A 21359-nucleotide genomic window follows, 5' to 3' on the forward strand; every position below is an offset into this window, starting at 1 on the left:
GTATTTCTCTCTTTCCCAGTTCTTGTGAAGGGTCTAGGATCCGAAACATTAACTGTTCTTCCTTCCATAGAATCGCTGGGAATCCTGGTGTCTACCAAGAAACTGGATTTGCTCTGTTGTAAGGGGAGGGATTAAAATGTTGATGTCTGTAAAGAATTGCAGTGTAATCAACAACATTACTTCAGTTCTGTGGGTATATTAAACAGGGAGGGAACACAGTCACAAGCCAGAAAAACACTCAGAAGCCAGGCACTTTCAGGGAGACACTGTAACTCTGAGAAATCAGTATGCTGTTAGAAGCCAACTCAGTTTAACCAGCAATAAAAACATCATCCCAAACATTCTTGATAAACATGATCTGTTCTCTGCCTTTACCTAGAAGGACTACGTTGACAGAGGCTGGCTTCCTCGGACACAAGATGGACACAGCTGTGATTATCCCAAGAGTTCCTTCAGATCCAATAAAAAGCTGTTTGAGATCGTAGCCTGTGTTGTCTTTGCGAAGTGAAGTTAGACAGTTTAAGACAGTTCCATCTGCAAGTGCCTATGAGCAGAAACAAAGTGTGAAGGAATGGGGTATAATTACAAGATCAGTGGATCTCTCATGGGCATCACAGGAAATCAGAAATGTTCAAGGAACTCACATTGTTACTGAAGAGTGACAATGAAAAGAGTCATTGAGAGATACAGCATGGGAACAGGCCTTTGGCCACCGAGTCCATCCGAACATCAAGCACCCATTTACACTAATCATACATTAATTCCTTTTTTTATTCTCCCCATCAACTCCCCCCAGATTCTACCACTCACCTACACACTAGGGAAGAAACTTACAGCAGCCAATTAACCTACCAACCTGCACGTCTTTGGGATGTGAGGGAACCGGAGCACCTGGAGGAAACCCATGCAGTCACAGAGACAACATGCAAACTCCACACAGACAGCACCTGAGGTCAGGATTGACCCCAGGTCTCTGGTGCTGTGAGGCAGCAGCTCCAATAGCTGTACCAATGTGCCGCCATCTTTTTATACTCAAGATACTAAAAGCTAAAAAAGGTGAGGCCACTCTACCGCAATATTGATGCTTGCACCCCCATCCCCACCACCATATTCCACTGATTCAACATCATGACAGAAACAAGGTATTTGTTCAATATCTTTGTCATCCTCTTGTAATTTATTCTGTCCTTGCCTCTGGGACCCGTGTTCACTTACACTAATCTCTTTCATTTGCACACTTTTACAAACTTCTTACAATCTTCTGTTTCTTGCCAGATTTCTCTGCGTTGGTCATTTGCTTGATCAATTTCTGCTAATTTTTCTTTGAACCCTGCCAATATTCAGGCTCACAATAGTTTCGGTCACTATCTGGAAACCTCCTTCATCCTATTCCCACGGTGATACCATTTTTAAAATGGAGATTTTATTTCTGAAGGGAATGAACATTTGTTGCAGAGTATGAAATGGTTCTTTGGATATTTTATGGTCTAATTCCAAATCTACCTCACCTAGATTGCCTGCCTACCCTCTGTAATTGTTTAAGTTTAAAAATTATGACTATGTTTGGACATAACAATACTACTGTCAAATTTAATTTGAAATTCTTCCATATTGTGACCTTTCTTCCCCACAGGATTATTTACTTTAACATTACTAATTAACTTTGATCATTACATACTACCAAGTCTAAAACAATCCATTCCCTACCTGGTTCCTCAACAAATCTGTTGGAGCTTTTTTGAAGAGGTAACCAAGAGGATTAATGAGGGCAGGGCAGTGGACATTGTCAATATGGACTTTAGCAAGGCCTTTGACAAAGTCTGGCATGGAAGGCTAGTCTAGAAGGTTAGTTTGCATGGTATCCAAGGAGAGCTAGCTTAGTGGTAGGAAGCAGAGAGTAATGGTAGAAGGTTATTTTTTACTGGAGGCCTGTGACTAGTGGTGTGCCACAGGGATTGGTGCTGGGCCCATTGTTATTCATCATTTATATAAGAGGTTTGGATGAGAATGTACAAGTCATAGTCAGTAAGTTTGCAGATGACACTAAAATAGTGGTCTCATAGACAGTGAAGATGGTTATTAAAAATTACAAGGGGATTTTGATCATCTAGGTAAGTGGGCCAAGGAATGGCAAATGGCATTCAATCCAGATAAGTGCAAGGTGTTGCATTTTGGGAAGGGTAGGACTTATAGAGTAAATGTAGGGCCCTGGGGAGTGTTGTAGAACAGAAAGACCTAGGGGTACAAGCACATAGTTCCTTGAAAGTGGCATTACAGGTAATCAGTGTGGTGAAGAAGACATTTGGCAGGCTGGCCTTCATCAGTCAGGGCACTGTGAAGAGGAGTTGGGATGTTATGTTACAATTGTACAAGACATTGGTGAGGCCACACTTGGAGTATTGTGTACAGTTTTGATTACCCTGTTATAGAAAAGACGTCACTAAGCTGGTGCAAAGAAGATTCGTTCACTAAGTGCAAAGAAGATTTACGAGAATGTTGCCAGGACTCAAGGGCCTGAGTTATAGGGAGAGTTTGGGTAGGCTAGGACTTTATTCATTGGAGTGTAGGAGATTGAGGGTTGCCCTTATAGAGGTGTATAAAATCATGAGGGGTATAGATAGGATGAATGCATACAGTTTTTCCCCAGGGAAAGGGAATCAAAAACTAGAGGGCATAGGTTTAAGGTGAGAGAAGATTTAAAAGGGACCAGAGGGGCAACTTCTTCACACAAAGATGTGGTACATATGTGGAACAAGCTGCCAGAGGACGTGGCTGAGGCAGGTACGTTAACAACATTTCAAAGGGACTTCGACAGGTACATGGATAGGAAAGGTTTAGAAGTATATGGGCTAAACACAGGCAAACGGGAATAGCTTAGATGGACATCTTGGTCGACATGGATGAGTTGGGCCAAAGGGCCTGCTTCGTGCTGTATAACTCTATTACTCTCTATTACTCTCTATTATTCTAGAAACTGACAAAAATGTCATGATTGTTTTCCATGAGCTCCAACTTCCAAACAATCTCTGCCAGTTCAGTTTTCTCACACTGTATGAATATTAAAGTCTCCCAAGGTGACATTGTTAATGCTTCTCTAATTTGCTGATATATACTTGGTCTAACATTACAATAACTTTGGCGCTGCTGTCTGTAAGGAGTTTGTACGTTCTCCCCGTGTCTGCGTGGGTTTCCTCCAGGTGCTCCGGTTTCCTCCCACATTCCAAAGACATACAGGTTAGGGAGTTGTGGGCATGCTATGTTGGCGCCGGAAGTGTGGCAACACTTGCGGGCTGCCCCAGAACACTCTATGCAAAAGATGTATTTCACCGTGTGTTTCGACGTACATGTGACTAATAAAGATATCTTATCTTACCCCTACCAAGAGTTTTCTACCCTTTATTATTTCTTAGCTCCACTCATTTCATTATACCTCCTGATTTTCTAGGCTAAGATATGATTTTCTAGGCTAAGGTACCTCCTCACTGATGCCTCTAGCTCATTTTTTTTATTACCAGGGCTACAATTTGCCTATCCTTTCTAAAAGACAAGCATGCCAGAATATTTAGTTCCTGACTTTGATCAACCAGCAACCACGACCTGTAAAGGCTACTACACTAAATCTACTTACCTCTAATTGTGTCATTAATTCATCTATCTTATTATGTAGGGACAGGTGTAGCACTTGGTGCAGATGAAGGCATAATTGCCAGGGGGGTTATCAGTGGGGAGGGACATGTGGATAAGGGAGTCCACGTTGGGGCCAAACACAGGTTGGAGGAACAACACCTCATATTCCGCCTTGGGAGTCTCCAACCTGATGGCCTCAACATTGATTTCTCTAACTTCTGGTATAATGTCACCACTTAGGTAATCAATCTAGGATGGGAAAGTAGCACTGGGAAAGATTTGAAAATGTACCGTTCATATATCAGGAGATTTTTAATATTCTTTGAGGCCAGTTTGCATCTTATTTCTATCAATTAACCTGGTTTCTTACCACTTCCAGTCCAAGTACTGTCCCACGCAGAGAGCCATACCTCAACAGTCTCAATCCTCCAGCATTGGTGGCCACATTTCCACCAATGTGACAGCTACCTTTTGATCCCAAGTCAAGGGGCATAATAAAATCTTGTTCCTCAAGGTAATTGTTTAAATTTTCCAAAATGCAGCCAGCCTGGCAGATCAGAACTCCTGATAAAACAGATTAACATGAAAAGTAAAATTTACCCTAATTATAATTACCCTCCACCATCAGTGAGCTAGAAATGTGGTGAGTACCATCTACAAAACGCATTGCAGCAACTCACCACACTTGCTTTGACATTTCCCAACCCCAAATTCTACCACAGAGGAGGACAAGGGGAGCAGGTGTGTGGGAATGCCATCATTTGCAAGTTCCCCACCAAATCTTGCAACACCGTAACCTTAAATCACCATTCCTTTACAACCATTGCACCTACAACTGTCCCTGGGTAACAAATGAGTTCCATTTTTACAGATGTCCATAAGTCGATTTTGTCAAGATGGAAAATACAGAAAAATCACTCGATATGGTAACCACACCTCCACAGCATTGTACTGAATGGCATCAAAGCACATGAGAAAGAACCGTTTCTAAAAGTGGAGAGAGAGGAAACTAGTTCTGCTGTTTGTAGGAACGAATGTAGGTCTGTACGTTGGACTTTACAATTTAATATATTAAGGGAATTTGTTCGTATGTATGGATGTTCATAAGTTGGGTGTTTGTAACCCAGGGAGGGTCTGTATACTGGAACTCCCTGCCCATCAGCACTGTGCAACTACCTTCAACACATGAAGTGTAAGATTCAAGAAGGCAGCTCACTGTTTATTATCTGCTCAATAGCAATCACGGATGAACAATAAATGCATACAATCCTCAATTCCCAAAAATTCATTTTATAAAAAGATTTATAGATATACCTCATTTATTTCTCTACCGACAAGGCTGGGTCTACTGGACATTTCCCACTGTTCTGATCTGCATTTCACAGTGTTTACATTCCCTTTGTTTGTTTTTTTCTCTCTCTAACTGCCCTCATTAATCACAAACAATTGATCACCACATCAACCCTGGCCTCATCCTATCAGAAATATTCCCTTTGTCCAATCCATCTCTCACCTCCCCTCTCTGCAACCTAAAAATAAACAGTTTTCTCTCTTCCCCAGTTCTGATGAAGGTTCCTCATCTTGAAACGTTAACTCTGTTTGTCTCTCCACAGATGCTGCCTCAACATCTTGGCATTCAACACCATCATCCCCTCAGTACCAAGCAACAACCTTCAAAACCTGGGCCTCTGTACCTCCCCCTGCAACTGGATCCTCTACTTCCTTATCGAGAGACCACAGTCAGTGTGTATTGGTAGTAACATCTCCTCCTCGCTGACAATCAACAGAATCAGAATCAGGTTTATTATCACTGCCATATGTTGTGAGATTTGTTGTTTTTCAGCAGCAGTACAGTACAAGACATAAAAATCACTTAAGTTACAAAAATAAATAAATAGTGCAAAAGAGGAATAATGAGGTGGTGTTCATGGGTTCATGGACAGTTCAGAATTCTGATGGCAGAGGGGAAGAAGCTGTTCCAGAAATGTTGAGTGTGGGTCTTCAGGCTCCTGTACCTTATCACCAATGGTAGTAACATGAAGAGGGCATGTCCCGGATGGTGAGGGCCCTTAATGATAGATGCTGCCTCCTTGAGGCCCTGCCTCAAAGATATCCTCAGTGGCGGGGAAGGTTGTGCCCACAATGGAGCTGGCTGAGTCTACAACCCTCTGCAGCCTCTTTCGATCCTGCACATTGGAGCCTCCATACCAGGCGGCGATGCAACCAGTCAGAATGCTCTCCACTGTACATCAGTAGAAATTTGCAAGAGTCTTTTGTGACATACCAAATCTCCTCAAACTCCTAATGAAGTAGAGTGGTTGGCGTGCCTCCTTCGTGATTGCATCAATGTGTTGGACTCAAGATAGAACCTCTGAGATGTTTACACCCACGACCTTGAAGCTGCTTACACTTTCCACCACTGAACCCTCAATGAAGACTGATGTGCGTTCTCCCGACTTCCCCTTCCTGAAATCATGAAATCCACAATCAATTCCTTGGTCTTGCTGAAATTGAGTGCGAGGTTGTTGCTATGACACCACTCAATCAACCAATCTATCTCACTACTTCTGTACGCCTCCTCATCGCCATTTGAGATTCTGCAGACAACAGTGGTGTCATCGGCAAATTTATAGATGGCGTTTGAGCTGTGCCTACCCACACAGTCATAAGTGTAGAGAGAGTAGAGCAGTGGGCTAAGCACACATCCTTGAGGTGCACCTGTGTTGATTGTCAGTGAGGAGGAGATGTTACTACCGATACGCACTGACTGTGTTCTCACGATAAGGAAGTTGAGGATCTAGTTGCAGAGGGGAGTACAGAGGCCCACGTTTTGAAGCTTGATGATTAGTACTGAGAGGATGATGGTGTTGAACATCAGGCTGCAATCAATAAACAGCAAAGTGATGTATGTTTTGCTGTTGTCCAGGTGCTCCAAAGTGGAGTGGAGAACCAATGAGATTGCGTCCACTGTAGATCCGTTGTGGCGGTAAGCAAATTGCAGCAGGTCCAGGGTCCAGGTCCTTGCTCAGGCAGGGGTTAATTATAGCCATGACCAACCTCTCAAAGCACTTCATCCTTCATCACAGTAGATGTGAGTGCCTCTGGGCAATAGTCTTTGAGGCAACTCACCCCGCTCTTCTTGGGCACTGATATGATTGATGCCCTTTTGAAGCAGGTGGGAACCTCCAACTGCAGCAGTGAGAGGTTGAAGATGTCTTGAACACTCCAGCCAGTTGGTCGGCACAGATTTTCAGTACCCTGCCAGGTACACTGTCGGCGCCTGATGCCTTGCAAGGGTTCACCCTCTTGAAGGATGTTCTGATGTCAGCCTCCAAGACAGAGATCACAGGGCAGCCCAAGGATGCGTGCTTAGCCCACTACTTTACTCTCTCTACACTCATGACTGTGTGGCTAGGCACAGCTCAAACTCCAACTACAAGTTTGCCAATGACACCACTGTTGTTGTTCCAACAATTTAGGAAAAGCTTCTTCCCCCCGCCATCAGATTTCTGAACTGTCCATGAACACTACCTCATTATTCCTCTTTCAGAAATAAATAAATAGTGCAAAATCATGGTAATTGTTATGTCTTTATGTTTTGCACTGTACTGCTGCCACAAAACAACAAATTTCACCACATATGTCAGTGATATTAAACCTGATTCTGCCTGACCTGTTGAGTGTTTCCAACAGTTTCTGTTTTTATTATAAAAGTTCAGTAGTTTGTTGATGATCCCTGTTCTTACTGGATGTTTAACCAATCGTTTCCTCCTGTGGTGAAGGTGCTTTTTTATTACTGGGATAGTTTGACAGGCACAAGATGCACTTTGGTATTGTTCCAGAGTAAGCATTTAGCACAAGAGCCAGGATCCAACCAACAGTAACTCCCAAATAATTACTTATAGAGTCCTCAGTGGTATTGAGTATTCCAAAAGTTCTCAGAGAAGTATCATCAAACAAAAGTTAACGCTGAGACCCATAAGAAAATGAATTTTTTTTTTAAATTTTTTTTAATTTTATTTACAGCATGGTAACAGGCCCTTCCGGCCCAACGAGTCCGCGCCGCCCATTTTAAACCCAAATTAACCTACCCGTACGTCTTTGGAATGTGGGAGGAAACAGGAGCACCCGGAGGAAACCCACGCAGACACGGGAGAACGTACAAACTCCTTACAGACAGCGACGGAATCGAACCCGATCGCTGGTGCTGTAATAGCATCGCGCTAACCGCTACACTACCATGCCGCCCCGTTACGTTAAGTGTTACGTTACGTTAACCGTTGCGTTAAATGTCTCCACAAATTTTTCCTCAGCTGCAGCTGAGTATTTTCAGTATTTTCTGTTTGTATTTCCCATGAGAAGATATTAGATGACCAAAAGCTTAATCAATGAGAAAGGTTTGAAGGGGTATATTAAAAAAGTGACATGGAATCCTTTAGGAGAGAATTCGAGAGCACTGGAGATGAAGGCAGAGGCAGGATCAGAGGTCAGCACAGCCATGTCTGACCCTTTCTTGCACAACAAGTATCAGTCTGCACCTTCCAGAAGAAACCACAGCGCTGTGATCAACAGACTGAGCCTTTCCCCTCCTCGACCTCAGGATTCTGAAGGAGAGCCAACTCGGTACCAACTGAGATCAGGTACAGTGGTGTGGCACAGCTGGTAGAGCCGCTGCATCACAGATCTAGTGCCTTGGGTTCAATCCTGACCTCAGGTGCTGTCTGTGTGGAGTTTGCATGTTCTCCCTGTGAATTTTATCCAGTTACTCCAGTTTCCTCCCACATCCGCACACACCTGCATTTAGATGTGCAGGTGGGTGAGTTAATTGGCCACTGTAAGTTGCTCCTAATGTGTAGGTGAGTGGTAGGATCTGGGGAAGTTGATGAGAATGTGGGGAGAATGAAAAAGTGGTATTATTGTGGGATTGGTGTAAATAGCTGGTTGATGGCCGGCATGGACTTCATGGGTTTCCTTGCTATGCAACTCAGTGACTCTATGAATAACTCTAAAACTGGATTATGTGTCTTCCTATTAAAGTATTTATGACAAGTGGCACTGTTATAAAGCATTTGAAGAGAGCTTCATTGTGAATAATGTGAACAGAAATGGAATCAATCATAAGGTTCAATAATAATGAATCAGTGTCATGATGATGGGAGATTGATTGTTGTTGAGATGTCAATGCCTTTATTTACAATTGTGAGTAAAGAAAGTTGCTCTCACCGGAGTTGGCGTTGAAACTGATGATGTTATTCATTTGAGCTGTTGAGACAATGATCTCATCAAACACTGGCACACTTCCTCCCACTAATCCTGTGTTGCCACCTTGAGGGTTCACAGCCAGGTTCCGATGGTTACAGTACCTGAAGAAAGCAAACAGCCTATTGTCAGTGCCACCGTGCAACCTAATACAGTACTAATTACATTGGGAGTATTGGTGCCCAACTAACCATGCATCAAAACTAACACACACCATCATTATAATAAAGTAATTATAAATCAAGTCACTCATACTGTGAGCACAAAATACAATTAGGATTATACTCATTGTGACGATAGCCAATTTCAGCTCCAGCATTGGTACCCATTAGATACCAGAGAGGCACAGTGGTGCTGCTAGTAAAGCTGGTGCAACACAGCACCAGAGTCCCAGGTTCAATCCTGACCTTGGATGCTGCCTGCGTGGAGTCTGCACGTTCTGCCTATGACTGTGTGGGTTTTGTCTGGGTGCTCCAGTTTCCTCCCACATCCCAAAGACGTACGAGTTAGAAGGTTAATTGGCCCCTAGTGCTTAGGTGAGTCAGGGGGAAGTTGATGAGAAAGTGAAAAGAGCAACTTAATATAAGATTAGTATAAATGGGTGGGTAATAGTATGGATTTGGCAGCCTGAAGGGCCCAAATCTGTGCTATATGATTCTATGGCCATCATTAGCAGTCATATGCTAATCACTTACATGCTGCAAGTGTTCAGGCAGTGAGTGTCAGTGCCAATCTCACTCTGAATGATGGTGGCAATCACCTCCAAATTCACTGGAAGGATAAGCAAAAATGTGATTGTCCCTCTCCCAGGCCAACATCCACAGCACTGAAGCCCTAGTTACACCCAGTTGGGTCTCTTGAGCATACGAACAACTTGATCTGCTCATATGCCCAACATCAGTCTCTGAAATGGACACTCTATTCCAAGCGTTGTCACGGGAAGAGATTATCAGCTAGACAAAGCAAAGGAATCAAGGATGTTCTCAAAGCCTCCTTGAAAATCCTCATTGACTCCTAGAAATCCTTGGCCAAAAACGGGCCTAATTGGAATAGTGTTCAAGAGAACGTCAGGTCCATGGATCCGGAACACACAGAAGCCCATCATAAATCATGGAAGGAGGGCACCATCTCTCAAACTACCCCTCCTCCCATCTCATCAGGCACCTCCTGTTCATATATGGAAGAGTCATCCTCAATCCTTATGGACTGCCTAAGAAGCAGAAGACTCCAATCATGCATGTCAAACTAACCACAGATGCTGGTGCCAATTATAATGAAAATGTCACTCTCTAACAGGGCTTTGCTGACACCAAATCCTGAATGTTGATCCCAATCAAGGCAAGTTTCAGAGACAATCATAAACATAGCTAATCAAGCTGTGTGTTAGTAGTAATCACATTGTGGGTATTGGTGCTAACCAGGCTGCCAGTATTGGTGCCAATCCCCTTGTAAATGAAAGTGCCCTTATCACTGTGAATGTCCCTGCAAACACAGTGTGCTATTCAATAAATCACCAAGCATCCAAAGTAGAACCTCCGCCTTTATTCTGTACTGTGCCAACCAATCAGTATCTTAAATATTAATGTACGTCACATTGGTAATGTCTCATTACACGTGATATTACCACTTTGAGACAACGTACATAGTGTGTAAATTAGCTCTGGACAGTGCAATTCAGTCTGTATTAAAAATATTTAGGGCTTGAATTTTTCAATTTTAACCAATAAAATTGACAAGACCTTCTTAAAAAAATCATTTTTTACTTTTGTCCAATAAAATTGCATTGGTCTTCCCAACTGCCTCACAATGCCAGAGACCTGGGTTCTCCAGTACTGTCTGTGTGGAGTCTACACATTCTCCCTGTGACCTCCAGATGTTTCCTCCAAATGCTCCGGTTTCCTCCCACATCCCAAAGCCATGTGAGTTAATAGGTTAATTGGTCACTGTAAATTGCCCATAGGGTGTAGGTGGAATCTGTGGGGTGGGGTATTGTGGGGAGAGCGAAATGGGATTGATGTAGGATTCGTGCAAATGGGTGCTTGATGGTCTGTATGGAGCAGGTGGGCAAAAGGTCTGTTTCTGTGTGTTGCAACCCTATGACATATGACAAAGTAATCATGTAGAACATATATCTTACTTTAAGAATGCTGTGCATGGTTTTCAAAATGCATCTATGTATGGGAATGCACTGGTTATGAAAAAAAAACAGAAGAGTGTAAACATAGGTGGAAATGGGGAACAAATCAAAAGGTATGTGTGACTACCTGCGGAGATGTTATTACTGTGGTTACCAAGGCTGTTAGCTACTTGGTTGAATGCTGGAGGTGGATGGATTTCCAAGGACCTATTTGAACATCCATTCTGGTGCAATTGGGACCACCCTGAAACTAGCAGGTGAATCTCTTGGTAAGTAGTTTCATGAAAGAGCCCCTGCAATGAGAACACTGCCATACAATAACCAGGTTTACTGTAAGTAATTGAGTCACACAGCACAGAAACAGGCCCTTCAGCCCACCATGTCCACACCAATCATCAAGCACAAAACAGCCAGCATAATCAAAGGCCCTTTCCATCCCGGATATTTTGTCTTCTTCCCCCCTTCCATCAGGCAGAAGAATCAAAAGAATCAAACACACCACCAGGCTTAACGACAGCTTCTACCCTGCTGATATAAAACTCTTGAACAGACCTCTTGTATGTTAAAAATGAACCCTTGACCTCACAATCTACCTTGCCATGGTCCTTGCACCTTATTGTCTACCGGCACTGCACTTTCTCTGTAACTGTAACACTATATTCTGCATTCTATTATTGCTTTTCCCTCGATGTATTTGTGTCTTGAAATGATCTGTATGAACAGCTTGCAAAACAAAATTTTTCACTGTATCTAGGTACACATGACAATAATAAACCAATACCAATACCCATTTACCAGCACTTGGTCCATAGCCTTCCATGCCTTGATGATTCAAGTGTTTGTCTAGATATTACTTCAATGTTGTGGGAGCACCTGTCTTCACCAACCCCTCACGCAGTGCATTCCAGATTCCAACTACCCTCTGGATGAAAAAAATTCCTCCTCAGATCTCCTCTAAACCTCTTACATTAAACATATGCCCACAAGTTTTAGCCACCACTGCTATGGGGAAAAGTGTCCTACTATCTGCCCTAACTATGTCCCTCTTAAATATGTATAGTCTGTCAGGTTCCCCCCACCCCCCAACCTCCTCCACTCCAAGTAAAACAAACCCAGTCTCTTCTTGTAAGTGAAATGCTCCATCCCAGGCAACATCCTGATGAATCTCCTCTGCCTGAGGTTATTGAAAATAATTTGTGACACATTGCAACCATGGCAAGTAACAAAAAGAAGCTATTGTGCTTGACAAAAGCCCTGAGATAAATGGTGATCCAGCTGTAAGTATCCTGTTTACATTCTATGACCATGACAACAAAAATGAGAGGAATAGCATAATGGTCAACATAGAAACTGTGCAATATCCAATTTCCTCTCTCCAGCAACACAGCTTGGAAAAAAATGTTCTCAATATGTTCAACGCATTAATGGACAAGCCATGTGGTTAAACCTGTCCTATGATTTGAAATCCACATACCCTGATCTTAGAGGAAAGCACTTGTGAGATTCCTGCCTCTTGGTGATAAAGACTGGCCTTAATTCTGCTTCTTTTAAGGATATTGTGGATTTTGGCATTAATAGTGGTGGTAGATGCAAACAAACACAAAAGTTGCTGCCAGCTACTTTGCAATCTGCTCGGAACTGAGTTTAGCAATGAAAGTGCTTGTTGGTTTTCTTCTACTGAGACTGTTAGCCACTTGGATGAATACTGGAGGTGATTCCCAAAATATCTGCTGGGTTGCATTGCCTTTGGAGAACATACAAGCTAAAGCCTAAGCTTTCAGTTTAAGTTCCTGACAAAGAACTCCAACCCTCTCAGTAAACCAATCAAAGCCCAGGAAAGTGAAGCAAACCAATGTTTGCCAGCCAAATGGCATAATTAAAGTGAAAATTAAAACTGCACTTCAATAAAAATCTGGAGAAGGCTTTAATGATCACGGGCCTGAAAACTATGATCCCAACCACTTAACATATGCAAGGAGCCCGAAGCACCTTTTGGTTGCTTTTCTGACCAATGTTTGAAAAGAGCCAGGGAACAATGGGGCATCTAGACAAGGCACTGGAATTTCACAGATTAACTGTTTTGCACAGGTGAAAGATCAAATGGTATTTCAGATTCAGGGACTACATGCTTCCCTCACCACTACTAATGTATCAGCACCAAAGTTCCAGAAGGGGCAGTGTGCACAGGGGCCAGATTAGCAAACATTTCTTTGATGTTGTTGCCAGTGCCCTTCCCAGTGCAAATGTAGAATATTTCTTCTCTCAGATTCTGGTCACTAATGGCCACAAATGAAGAGCATTAATGTCTGCAGACTCATTAAAAACCTAGGGCACAGTTTATGAAAACAGACTATCTGAATTTTCTTAATCTTAAATTTGGACATCCACACTTAAAGCCATTTTATATATCTAAATATATATATTTCAAATTAATTATCATGTACATATTTTAAATATTCATTATTTTCACAGAACTATTTTTGTAAAAGATGCTGGGACACAAGAATTAAATACATTTTAATATCCTAATACAAATTTGAATAAACACATTTTGTTCTTTCAATTTGTTGTGTTTATAGAGACGGAAAGTTGATAAATTTTATTGATTGAAAATCTTTAATAGCCAAAATTAACAAGATTGGAAAAACACCCTCAAACTGAACAAAAATTAAAACCAAAAAAAATCAAACTCTAAAAATGTCACAGAAAAAAAAGACTAATAGTGTAGTACCTGAGGATCTGGGATACCTCTTCTGTTGTCTGAGATCTCAATAGTACCTTGCTATGACCTGCAGTTAAAAACAATTCTCAGTAATAAAACAGTCATTAATTAATAATAATTAGAATATATCAAATCACAATAATCAAAATTAGCATTTTTGATAATCTGCACATTATAAAATATTACCACTTAATGAAAATCAAAAAATTGCAGATACTGGAAATCTAAAACAAAAATGGAAAATGCTGGAAATACTCAGCAGGTCAGGCTGTATCTGTGGGAAGAGGAATAGAGTTAATATTTCAGATCGAAAACCCTGCATTAGATCATTCTGATGAAGGGACTTTCACATGAAATGTTGACTCTGTTTCTCTTCCCACAGATGTGGCCTGACCTGTTGAGTTTTTCCAGCACTTACCATTTAATATTAGTTAGCAAAACATGGTGTCATCTTGCACAAGGCACAAACAATTCCATTCTAACAAGATCACCAACAGATATAGCCCCATATCAGGTGTAACTAAATACACAGCAATAATAATCAGCTAAAACTAATCATTCCAGATAGTAACCCACTCCTAGTTGTCCTATATGTAAACTACCTATAAGATCCCAGCCTGTAACTTGCTCACAGGTACCTAATATTCTATACATCAACCACACAACCTCTCAAGGCTGTAAATCACTCCCTGGTATTTGATAATCTGTATATTTCAGATATATATTCAGCTATTTATTAATGATTTATGTCATAAAATATTTTGAAAATATGCTTTGTTGCATAAGGTGAAAATAAGTTTTTAAATGGCAAACTAGATATAGAAACATGGAACATAGAAAACCTACAGCACAATTCAGGCCCCTCTGCCCACAAAGCTGTGCCGAACATGTCCCTACCTTAGAAATTATTAGGCTTACCCATAGCCCTCTATTTTTCTCAGCTCCATGTACCTATCCAACAGTCTCTTAAAAGACCCTATCGTATCCACCTCGCCAGCAGCCTGTCCAACAGTCTCTTAAAAGACCCTATCGTATCCACCGTCGCCAGCAGCCCATTCCACGCACTCACCACTCTCTGAGTAAAAAAACTTACCCCTGACATCTCCTCTATACCTACTCCCCAGCACCTTAAACCTATGTCCATTTCTACCCTGGGCTAAAGCCTCTAACTAGCTACCCAAACAATGCCTCTCATCATCTTATATACCTCCATCAGGTCCCCCCTCATCCTCTGTCACTCCAAGGACAAAAGGCCGAGTTCCTTCAACCTGCTTTCAAAAGGCATGCTCCGCATTCCAGGCAGCATCCTTGTAAATCTCCTCTGCACCCTTTCTATGGCTTCCACATCCTTCCTGTAGTAAGGTGACCAGAACTGAGCACAGTACTCCAAGTGGGGTCTGACCAGGGTCCTATATAGCTGCAACAATACCTCTCGGCTCCTAAATTCAGTTCCGTGATTGATGAAGGACAATACACCATATGCCTTCTTAACCACAGAGTCAACCTGTGCAGCTGCTTTGAGCGTCCTATGGACTCTGATCCCGAGATCCCTCTGATCCTCCACACTGCCAAGAGTCCTACCATTAAGACTATATTCTGCCATCATATTTGACCTACCAAAATGAACCACTTCACACTTATCTGGGTTGAACTGCATCTGCCACTTCTCAGCCCAAATTTGCACCCTATCTATGTCCCGCTGTAACCTCTGACAGCCCTCTATACTATCCACAACACCTCCAACCTTTGTGTCATCTGCAAACTTACTAACCCATCCCTCCACTTCCTCATCCAGGTCGTTTATAAAAATCACAAACAGTAAGGGTCCCAGAACAGATCCCTGAGGTACACCACTGGTCACCGACTTCCATACAGAATACAACCCTTCAACAACTACTCTTTGCCTTCTGTGGGCCAGCCAATTCCGAATCCACACTGCAATGTCCCCTTGGATCCCATGCCTCCTTACTTTCTCAATAAGCCTTGCATGGGGTACCTTATCAAATGCCTTGCTGAAATCCATATACACTGCATCTACTGCTCTCCCTTCATCAATGTGTTTAGTCACATCCTCAAAAAATTCAATCAGGCCCTTGACAAAGCCATGCTGACTATTCCTAATCATATTATACCTCTCCAAATGTTCATAAATTCTGCCTCTCAGGATCTTCTCCATCAGCTTACCAACCAATGATGTGAGACTCACTGGTCTATAATTTCCTGGGCTATCTCTACTCCCTTTCTTGAATAAGGGAACAACATCCGCAACCCTCCAATCTTCTGGAACCTCTCCCATCTCCATCGATGATGCAAAGATCATCGTCAGAGGCTCCGCAATCTCTTCCCTCGCCTCCCACAGCAGCCTGGGGTACATCTCATCCGGTCCCGGCGGCTTATCCAACTTGATGCTTTCCAAAAGTTTCAGCACCTCCTCTTTCCTAATATCTACATGCTCAAGCTTTTCAGCCCACTGCAAGTCCCCACTACAATCCCCCAGATCTTTTTCCGTAGTGAATACTGATGTGAAGTATTCATCAAGTACCTCCGCTATTTCTTCCGGATCCATACACACTTTCCCACTACTGCATTTGATAGGCCCTATTCTTTCACATCTTATCCTCTTGCTCTTCACATACTTGTAGAATGCCTTGGGGTTTTCCTTAATCCTGCCCGCCAAGGCCTTCTCATGTCCCCTTCTGGCTCTCCTAATTTCCTTCTTAAGCTCCTTCCTGTTAGCTTTACACTCTTCCAGATCTCTAACATTACCTAGCTCTCTGTACCTTTTGTAAGCTTTTCTTTTCCTTTTGACTAGATTTATTATACCCTTTGTACACCACGGTTCCTGTATCTTCTCGTGACTCCCCTGTCTCATTGGAACATGCCTATGCAGAACTCCACACAAATATCCCCCGAATATTTGCCATATTTCTTCCATACTTTTCCCTGAGAACATCTGTTCCCAATTTAAGCTTCCAAGTTCCTGCCTGAGAGCCTCATAATTCCCTTTACTCCAACTAAGCGCCTTTCTAGTCTATCTGTTCCTATCTCTCTCCAATGCTATTGTAAAGGAGATAGAATTATGACCACTATCTCCAAAATGCTCTCCCACTGAGAGATCTGACACCTGACCAGGTTCATTTCCCAGTACCAAATCAAGCACAGCCTCTCCTTTTGTAGGCTTATCTACATATTGCGTCAAGAATCCTTCCTGAACACACTTAACAAACTCCACCCTATCTAAGCCCCTCACTGTCTGGAGATGCCAATCAATGTTTGGGAAATTAAAATCCCCCATCACAACAACTCTGTTATTATCACACCTTTCTAGGATCTGCTTCCCTATCTGCTCCTCGATATCCCTGTTACTATTGGGCAGCCTATAAAAAACACCCAGTAAAGTTATTGACCCCTTCCTATTCCTAACCTCCACCCACAGAGACTCCGTAGACAGTCCCTCCACAACATCTACCTTTTCTGCAGCCGTGACACTATCTCTGATCAACAGTGCCACTCCCCCACCTCTTTTGCCTCCTTCCCTGTCCTTTCTGAAACATCTAAAACCTGGCACTTGAAGCAACCATTCCAGTCCCTGAGCCACCCAAGTCTCTGTAATGGCCACCACATTGTAGCTCCAAGTATTGATCCAAGCTCTAAGCTCATCCGCCTTGTTCACAATACTCCTTGCATTAAAATAGACACATCTCAAACCGGTCTGAGCACATCCCTTCTCTATCACATACCTATCCTCCCTCTTGTACCTACTACTAGCTTTCTCTATGTGAGAGCCAAACACCTCTCCCCAGTCTCTCTAGTTCGGATCCCACCCCCCAACAATTCTAGTTTAAACTCCCCCCAGTAGCCTTAGCAAACCTCCCCATCAGGATATTGGTCCCCCTGGGATTCAAGTGCAACCCGTCCTCTTTGTACAGGTCATACCTGCCCCAGAAGAGGACCCAGTGATCCAGAAATCTGAATCCCTGCCCCTTACTCCAAACCCTCAGCCACGCATTTAACCTCTACCTCATTCTATTCCTATACTCACTGTCACGTGGCACAGGCAGTAATCCTGAAATTACTACCTTTGAGGTCCTGCTTCTCAACTTTAGTTTCCCGATAGTCTTTATTCAGGACCTCATCCCTTTTCCTACCTATGTCGTTGGTACCAATATGTACCACGACCACTGGCTGTTCTCCCTCCCTCTGCAGGATATCTTGGAAGCGATCTGAAACATCCCAGACCCTGGCACCTGGGGAGGCAAACTACCTTCTGAGTTTCTTTCCTGCGTCCACAGAATCACCTGTCTGCCCACCTAACTATAGAGTCCCCCATCACTACTGCCCTCCTCTCTCTTTCCCTACCCTTCTGAGCCATAGGGCCAGGCTCTGTGCCAGAGACACTGCCACTGTTGCTTCCCCCAGGTCGGCTGTCTCCCCCAACAGTACTCAAGCAGGAGTACTTATTGTCAAGGGGTACAGCCACAGGGGTACTCTCTAGTACCTGACTATTCCCCTTCCCCCTCCTGACTGACTCACTTGCCTGACTCCCATGACCCTGGTGTGACCACCTGCCTATAACTCCTTTCTGTCACTTCCTCATTCTCCCTGACCAGACGAAGGTCATCGAGCTGCACCTCCAGTTCCCTAACATGGTCCCTTAGGAGCTGCAGCTCAACACACCGGGTGCAGATGTAGCCTTTCCGGAGGCAGGGAGACTCAGGGAACTCTCACATCTGACACCAAGCACAGAAAACTGCACTCATACTCCTTCCTTTACTCAAGTCACCTACCTTTCTTCACCCCTTTAGCGCCTAAGCCCTTTGAGCCAAAGCCCAATCACTCTGCTCCCTCTCACTCCGCTGCCCACTCCGACGCTGCCCGCTGGATATGGTGGTCCGCTTTTTAAACTGCCCACACATACCTGCTGATGTCATGCACCTGCGCAGTCCTGCCCCACTATTCCCAATGAGAATTATTTTAAAAAAATTAGCTGTTCCAAAGTCCTGAAGCCTGCCAAAACAAAACCAACGAAACCTCCGAAGTTTTTTTTTACTCGCTCTTTAAACTGCCCACGCGCTATATTAAACAACTGTCCAGATCAAATAATCCAGTTTCATCAATGATTTATCAAATTCCTCATTTATTCCAAAATTCAGAGGATTTTAATTTTGTGTTAGACTATAAGACATCGGAGCAGAATCAGGCCATTTGGCCCATCAAGCCTGCCCCGCCATTTGATCATGGCTGATTTATTTTTCCCTCTCAACCCCATTCTCCTGCCTTCTCCCCATAACTTTTGATGTCTCACTAATCAAGAACCTATCAACCTCCGCTTCAAATATACCCAATGACTTGGCCTCCACAGCCGTCTGTGGCAATAAATTCCACAGTTTCACCACCCTCTGGCTAAAGAAATTCCTCCTCATCTCTGTTCTAAAGGGACGCCCTTCTATTCTGAGGCTGTGCCCTCTGGTCCTAGATTCTCCCACTACTGGAAACATCTTCTCCATGTCCATTCTATCCAGGCCTTTCAATATTTGGTAGGTTTCAATGAGATTCCCCCGCCCCCACCCTAATTCTGCTTTTAATATTTTGGCATCACCTTAATATCAAGTATGTTTCTTAAACTCTATATGTTTTAATAGTAAATTAAAAATGTTACATTTTATTTTCTGGTTTGGTGTCTGTGAGCATTCTCTAACGTAACTGACTGTTTAGACACTAGATTCCAGAGATCTATTTGAATTGATGTCTATCGACAGTGAAGCCTTCACTAGACAAAAACAGAGAATGCTGGAAGTCCAGCAGCATCAGTGGGGAGAGAAACACAGCTGATATTTCAGCCCACATGAAGCTGGTGAGCACATCCAGCATTTGCTGTTTTTTTGGATTTCTAGCATTCGTGGGGTTTTTTTGCTCTGAGACTTCACCAGTCTTTGATGTCTTTCTGCTCAGTTTTCTTCAAGACACATGAGAATAGCCCAGGACAATTCTTCCTCTTTTAATAGAGAAATGCTTGGTCTTCTCCATCACTTAGCTATGCCCACAAATAAAAGAGTTTCACAATAGGACATATTAACAGATTAAAAATTTTAAAAAATGAAGATAGCTGACAAAGGGTCTTCAACCTGAAATGTTAGCTCCCTTTCTCTTCCTACAGATATAGTCTGATTTGCTGTGTTTCCATCATTTTCTAGTTTTGTTTTAAATTAAAAGATTATCCCACATCTGCCTTGCAGAAAAAGCAATCCCACCTCGTAACATCCGTTGCCAGTCTACATTGCTTGCTTCCAATACATCAGGATCGGTCACCACACGGCCTGGCAGCAGACGTTCAAAGAACATCAGGTCTTCTTTTGTGACAGTAGCAAATGCTAAACGCTGGACACCATACTGCACACTTGTGAACTCCACCTCTTGGTTTCTGCAAACGGCAGCCAAGTGAAACTCCCTCTTGCATGGTTGCAGCAGGTCACTGCATTTGTAAAGCATGGGTAGCAAGGGTTGATGGGCTTGCACATCCTGCTGCAATTGTCCGTGCATCAATGAAGATGCCAGTAGTTTTCTGCCAGGGTGAAGCAGCCCCCGTTTGAACAGAGCTCTGTGGCAATGCATTGCACAGCGGAACAGGACTTCTGGGCAGCCAGTGAGAACCTAAGGACGAAATAGAAGAAAAAACCCTTAAAACCTAATGACCAAGAATTAATAGTCAATAGAATCTTACCAAGAGAATGGTGAGTTGGGGATAGAAGGAAAACCCTGGCATCCTTACAAGTTAGACTGTAAGAGCCAGTTTCCAAGCTGTACGTTTCTAACAGAGAGGCATAGGGTCCCAAGGAGCAGATGGAAAGAGAGTTGCGGATCCCAAGGACAGAACGGAGGGTGAGTCAGGAACCCCAAGGATAGAAATGGAGGGATAGTCAGGGGTTCCAAGGAGTGGATAGAAGCGCCGTGATCCCAAGGGCATGGTGTAAGGAGAGTCAGGAATCCCAATGGAAGGACTGGCTTTGGGACCCTAATGACAGGAAGGAGGGAGCCAAAGGAAAGGATGAAGTGTTGTTGATGGGGCACAGGCCAGGGGATCCTGGGGCCCTGCCGACTGGAAGGGAAGCAGGTAAGGGAACGGATCCTGGGGAGGGGAGGGGAGGACGGGACAGCCCCTGGGGTCTGGTGGGGAGGGCGGGCCCCGCGGTTCAGCGGGACGGGAACCCACAGACGGGACGCGGGACCCACCTTCTCTCACGCAAGGTCCCCGCAGGTCAGGTTGTCCCGGAGGGAGGTCGGGGTTCGGGTCCGAGCAGCTTCTCCGCCCACACATTGGGCCTCGGGCGCCTTGGAGAGACTGGGGACGGACCGGCGGGCGAGCGCCCGGCGCAGGCCTCAGTGAGCGGCGCTTCCGTGATCCGATCTCCAGGGGGGAGGGGGAGGGGAGGAGGAGGGGAGGGGGAGGGGAGGGGAGGAGGGGAGGAGGAGGGGAGGGGGAGGGGAGGAGGAGGGGAGGGGGAGGGGAGGGGAGGAGGGGAGGGGGAGGGGAGGGGAGGGGGAGGGGAGGGGAGGGGGGGAGGGGAGGGGGGGAGGGGGGAGAGGGGAGGGGGGAGAGGGGAGGGGAGGGGGGGA

At 43.9% G+C, this 21359-nt stretch overlaps 1 protein-coding gene across 1 annotated transcript in view; it reads right to left on the bottom strand.

Moving 5' to 3' along the window:
- d2hgdh (D-2-hydroxyglutarate dehydrogenase) overlaps window positions 1-21132 on the bottom strand; it is a 42613-nt gene extending 21481 nt beyond the window's left edge. The window contains exons 1-6 of the mRNA XM_052017128.1: window positions 20976-21132; window positions 19997-20396; window positions 13755-13812; window positions 8851-8990; window positions 3998-4191; window positions 376-544 (exon numbers count right to left, since the gene is read on the bottom strand). Of these exons, the coding sequence (XP_051873088.1) occupies window positions 376-544; window positions 3998-4191; window positions 8851-8990; window positions 13755-13812; window positions 19997-20357 (922 nt within the window). The 5' untranslated portion in view covers window positions 20358-20396; window positions 20976-21132. The remainder of the gene's footprint in view (window positions 1-375; window positions 545-3997; window positions 4192-8850; window positions 8991-13754; window positions 13813-19996; window positions 20397-20975) is intronic.
- Between the last annotated feature and the right edge of the window lie 227 nt (window positions 21133-21359).

Source organism: Pristis pectinata, chromosome 6, assembly GCF_009764475.1.
Source record: "Pristis pectinata isolate sPriPec2 chromosome 6, sPriPec2.1.pri, whole genome shotgun sequence".
In the NCBI taxonomy this organism is placed as follows: Eukaryota; Metazoa; Chordata; class Chondrichthyes; order Rhinopristiformes; family Pristidae; genus Pristis; species Pristis pectinata.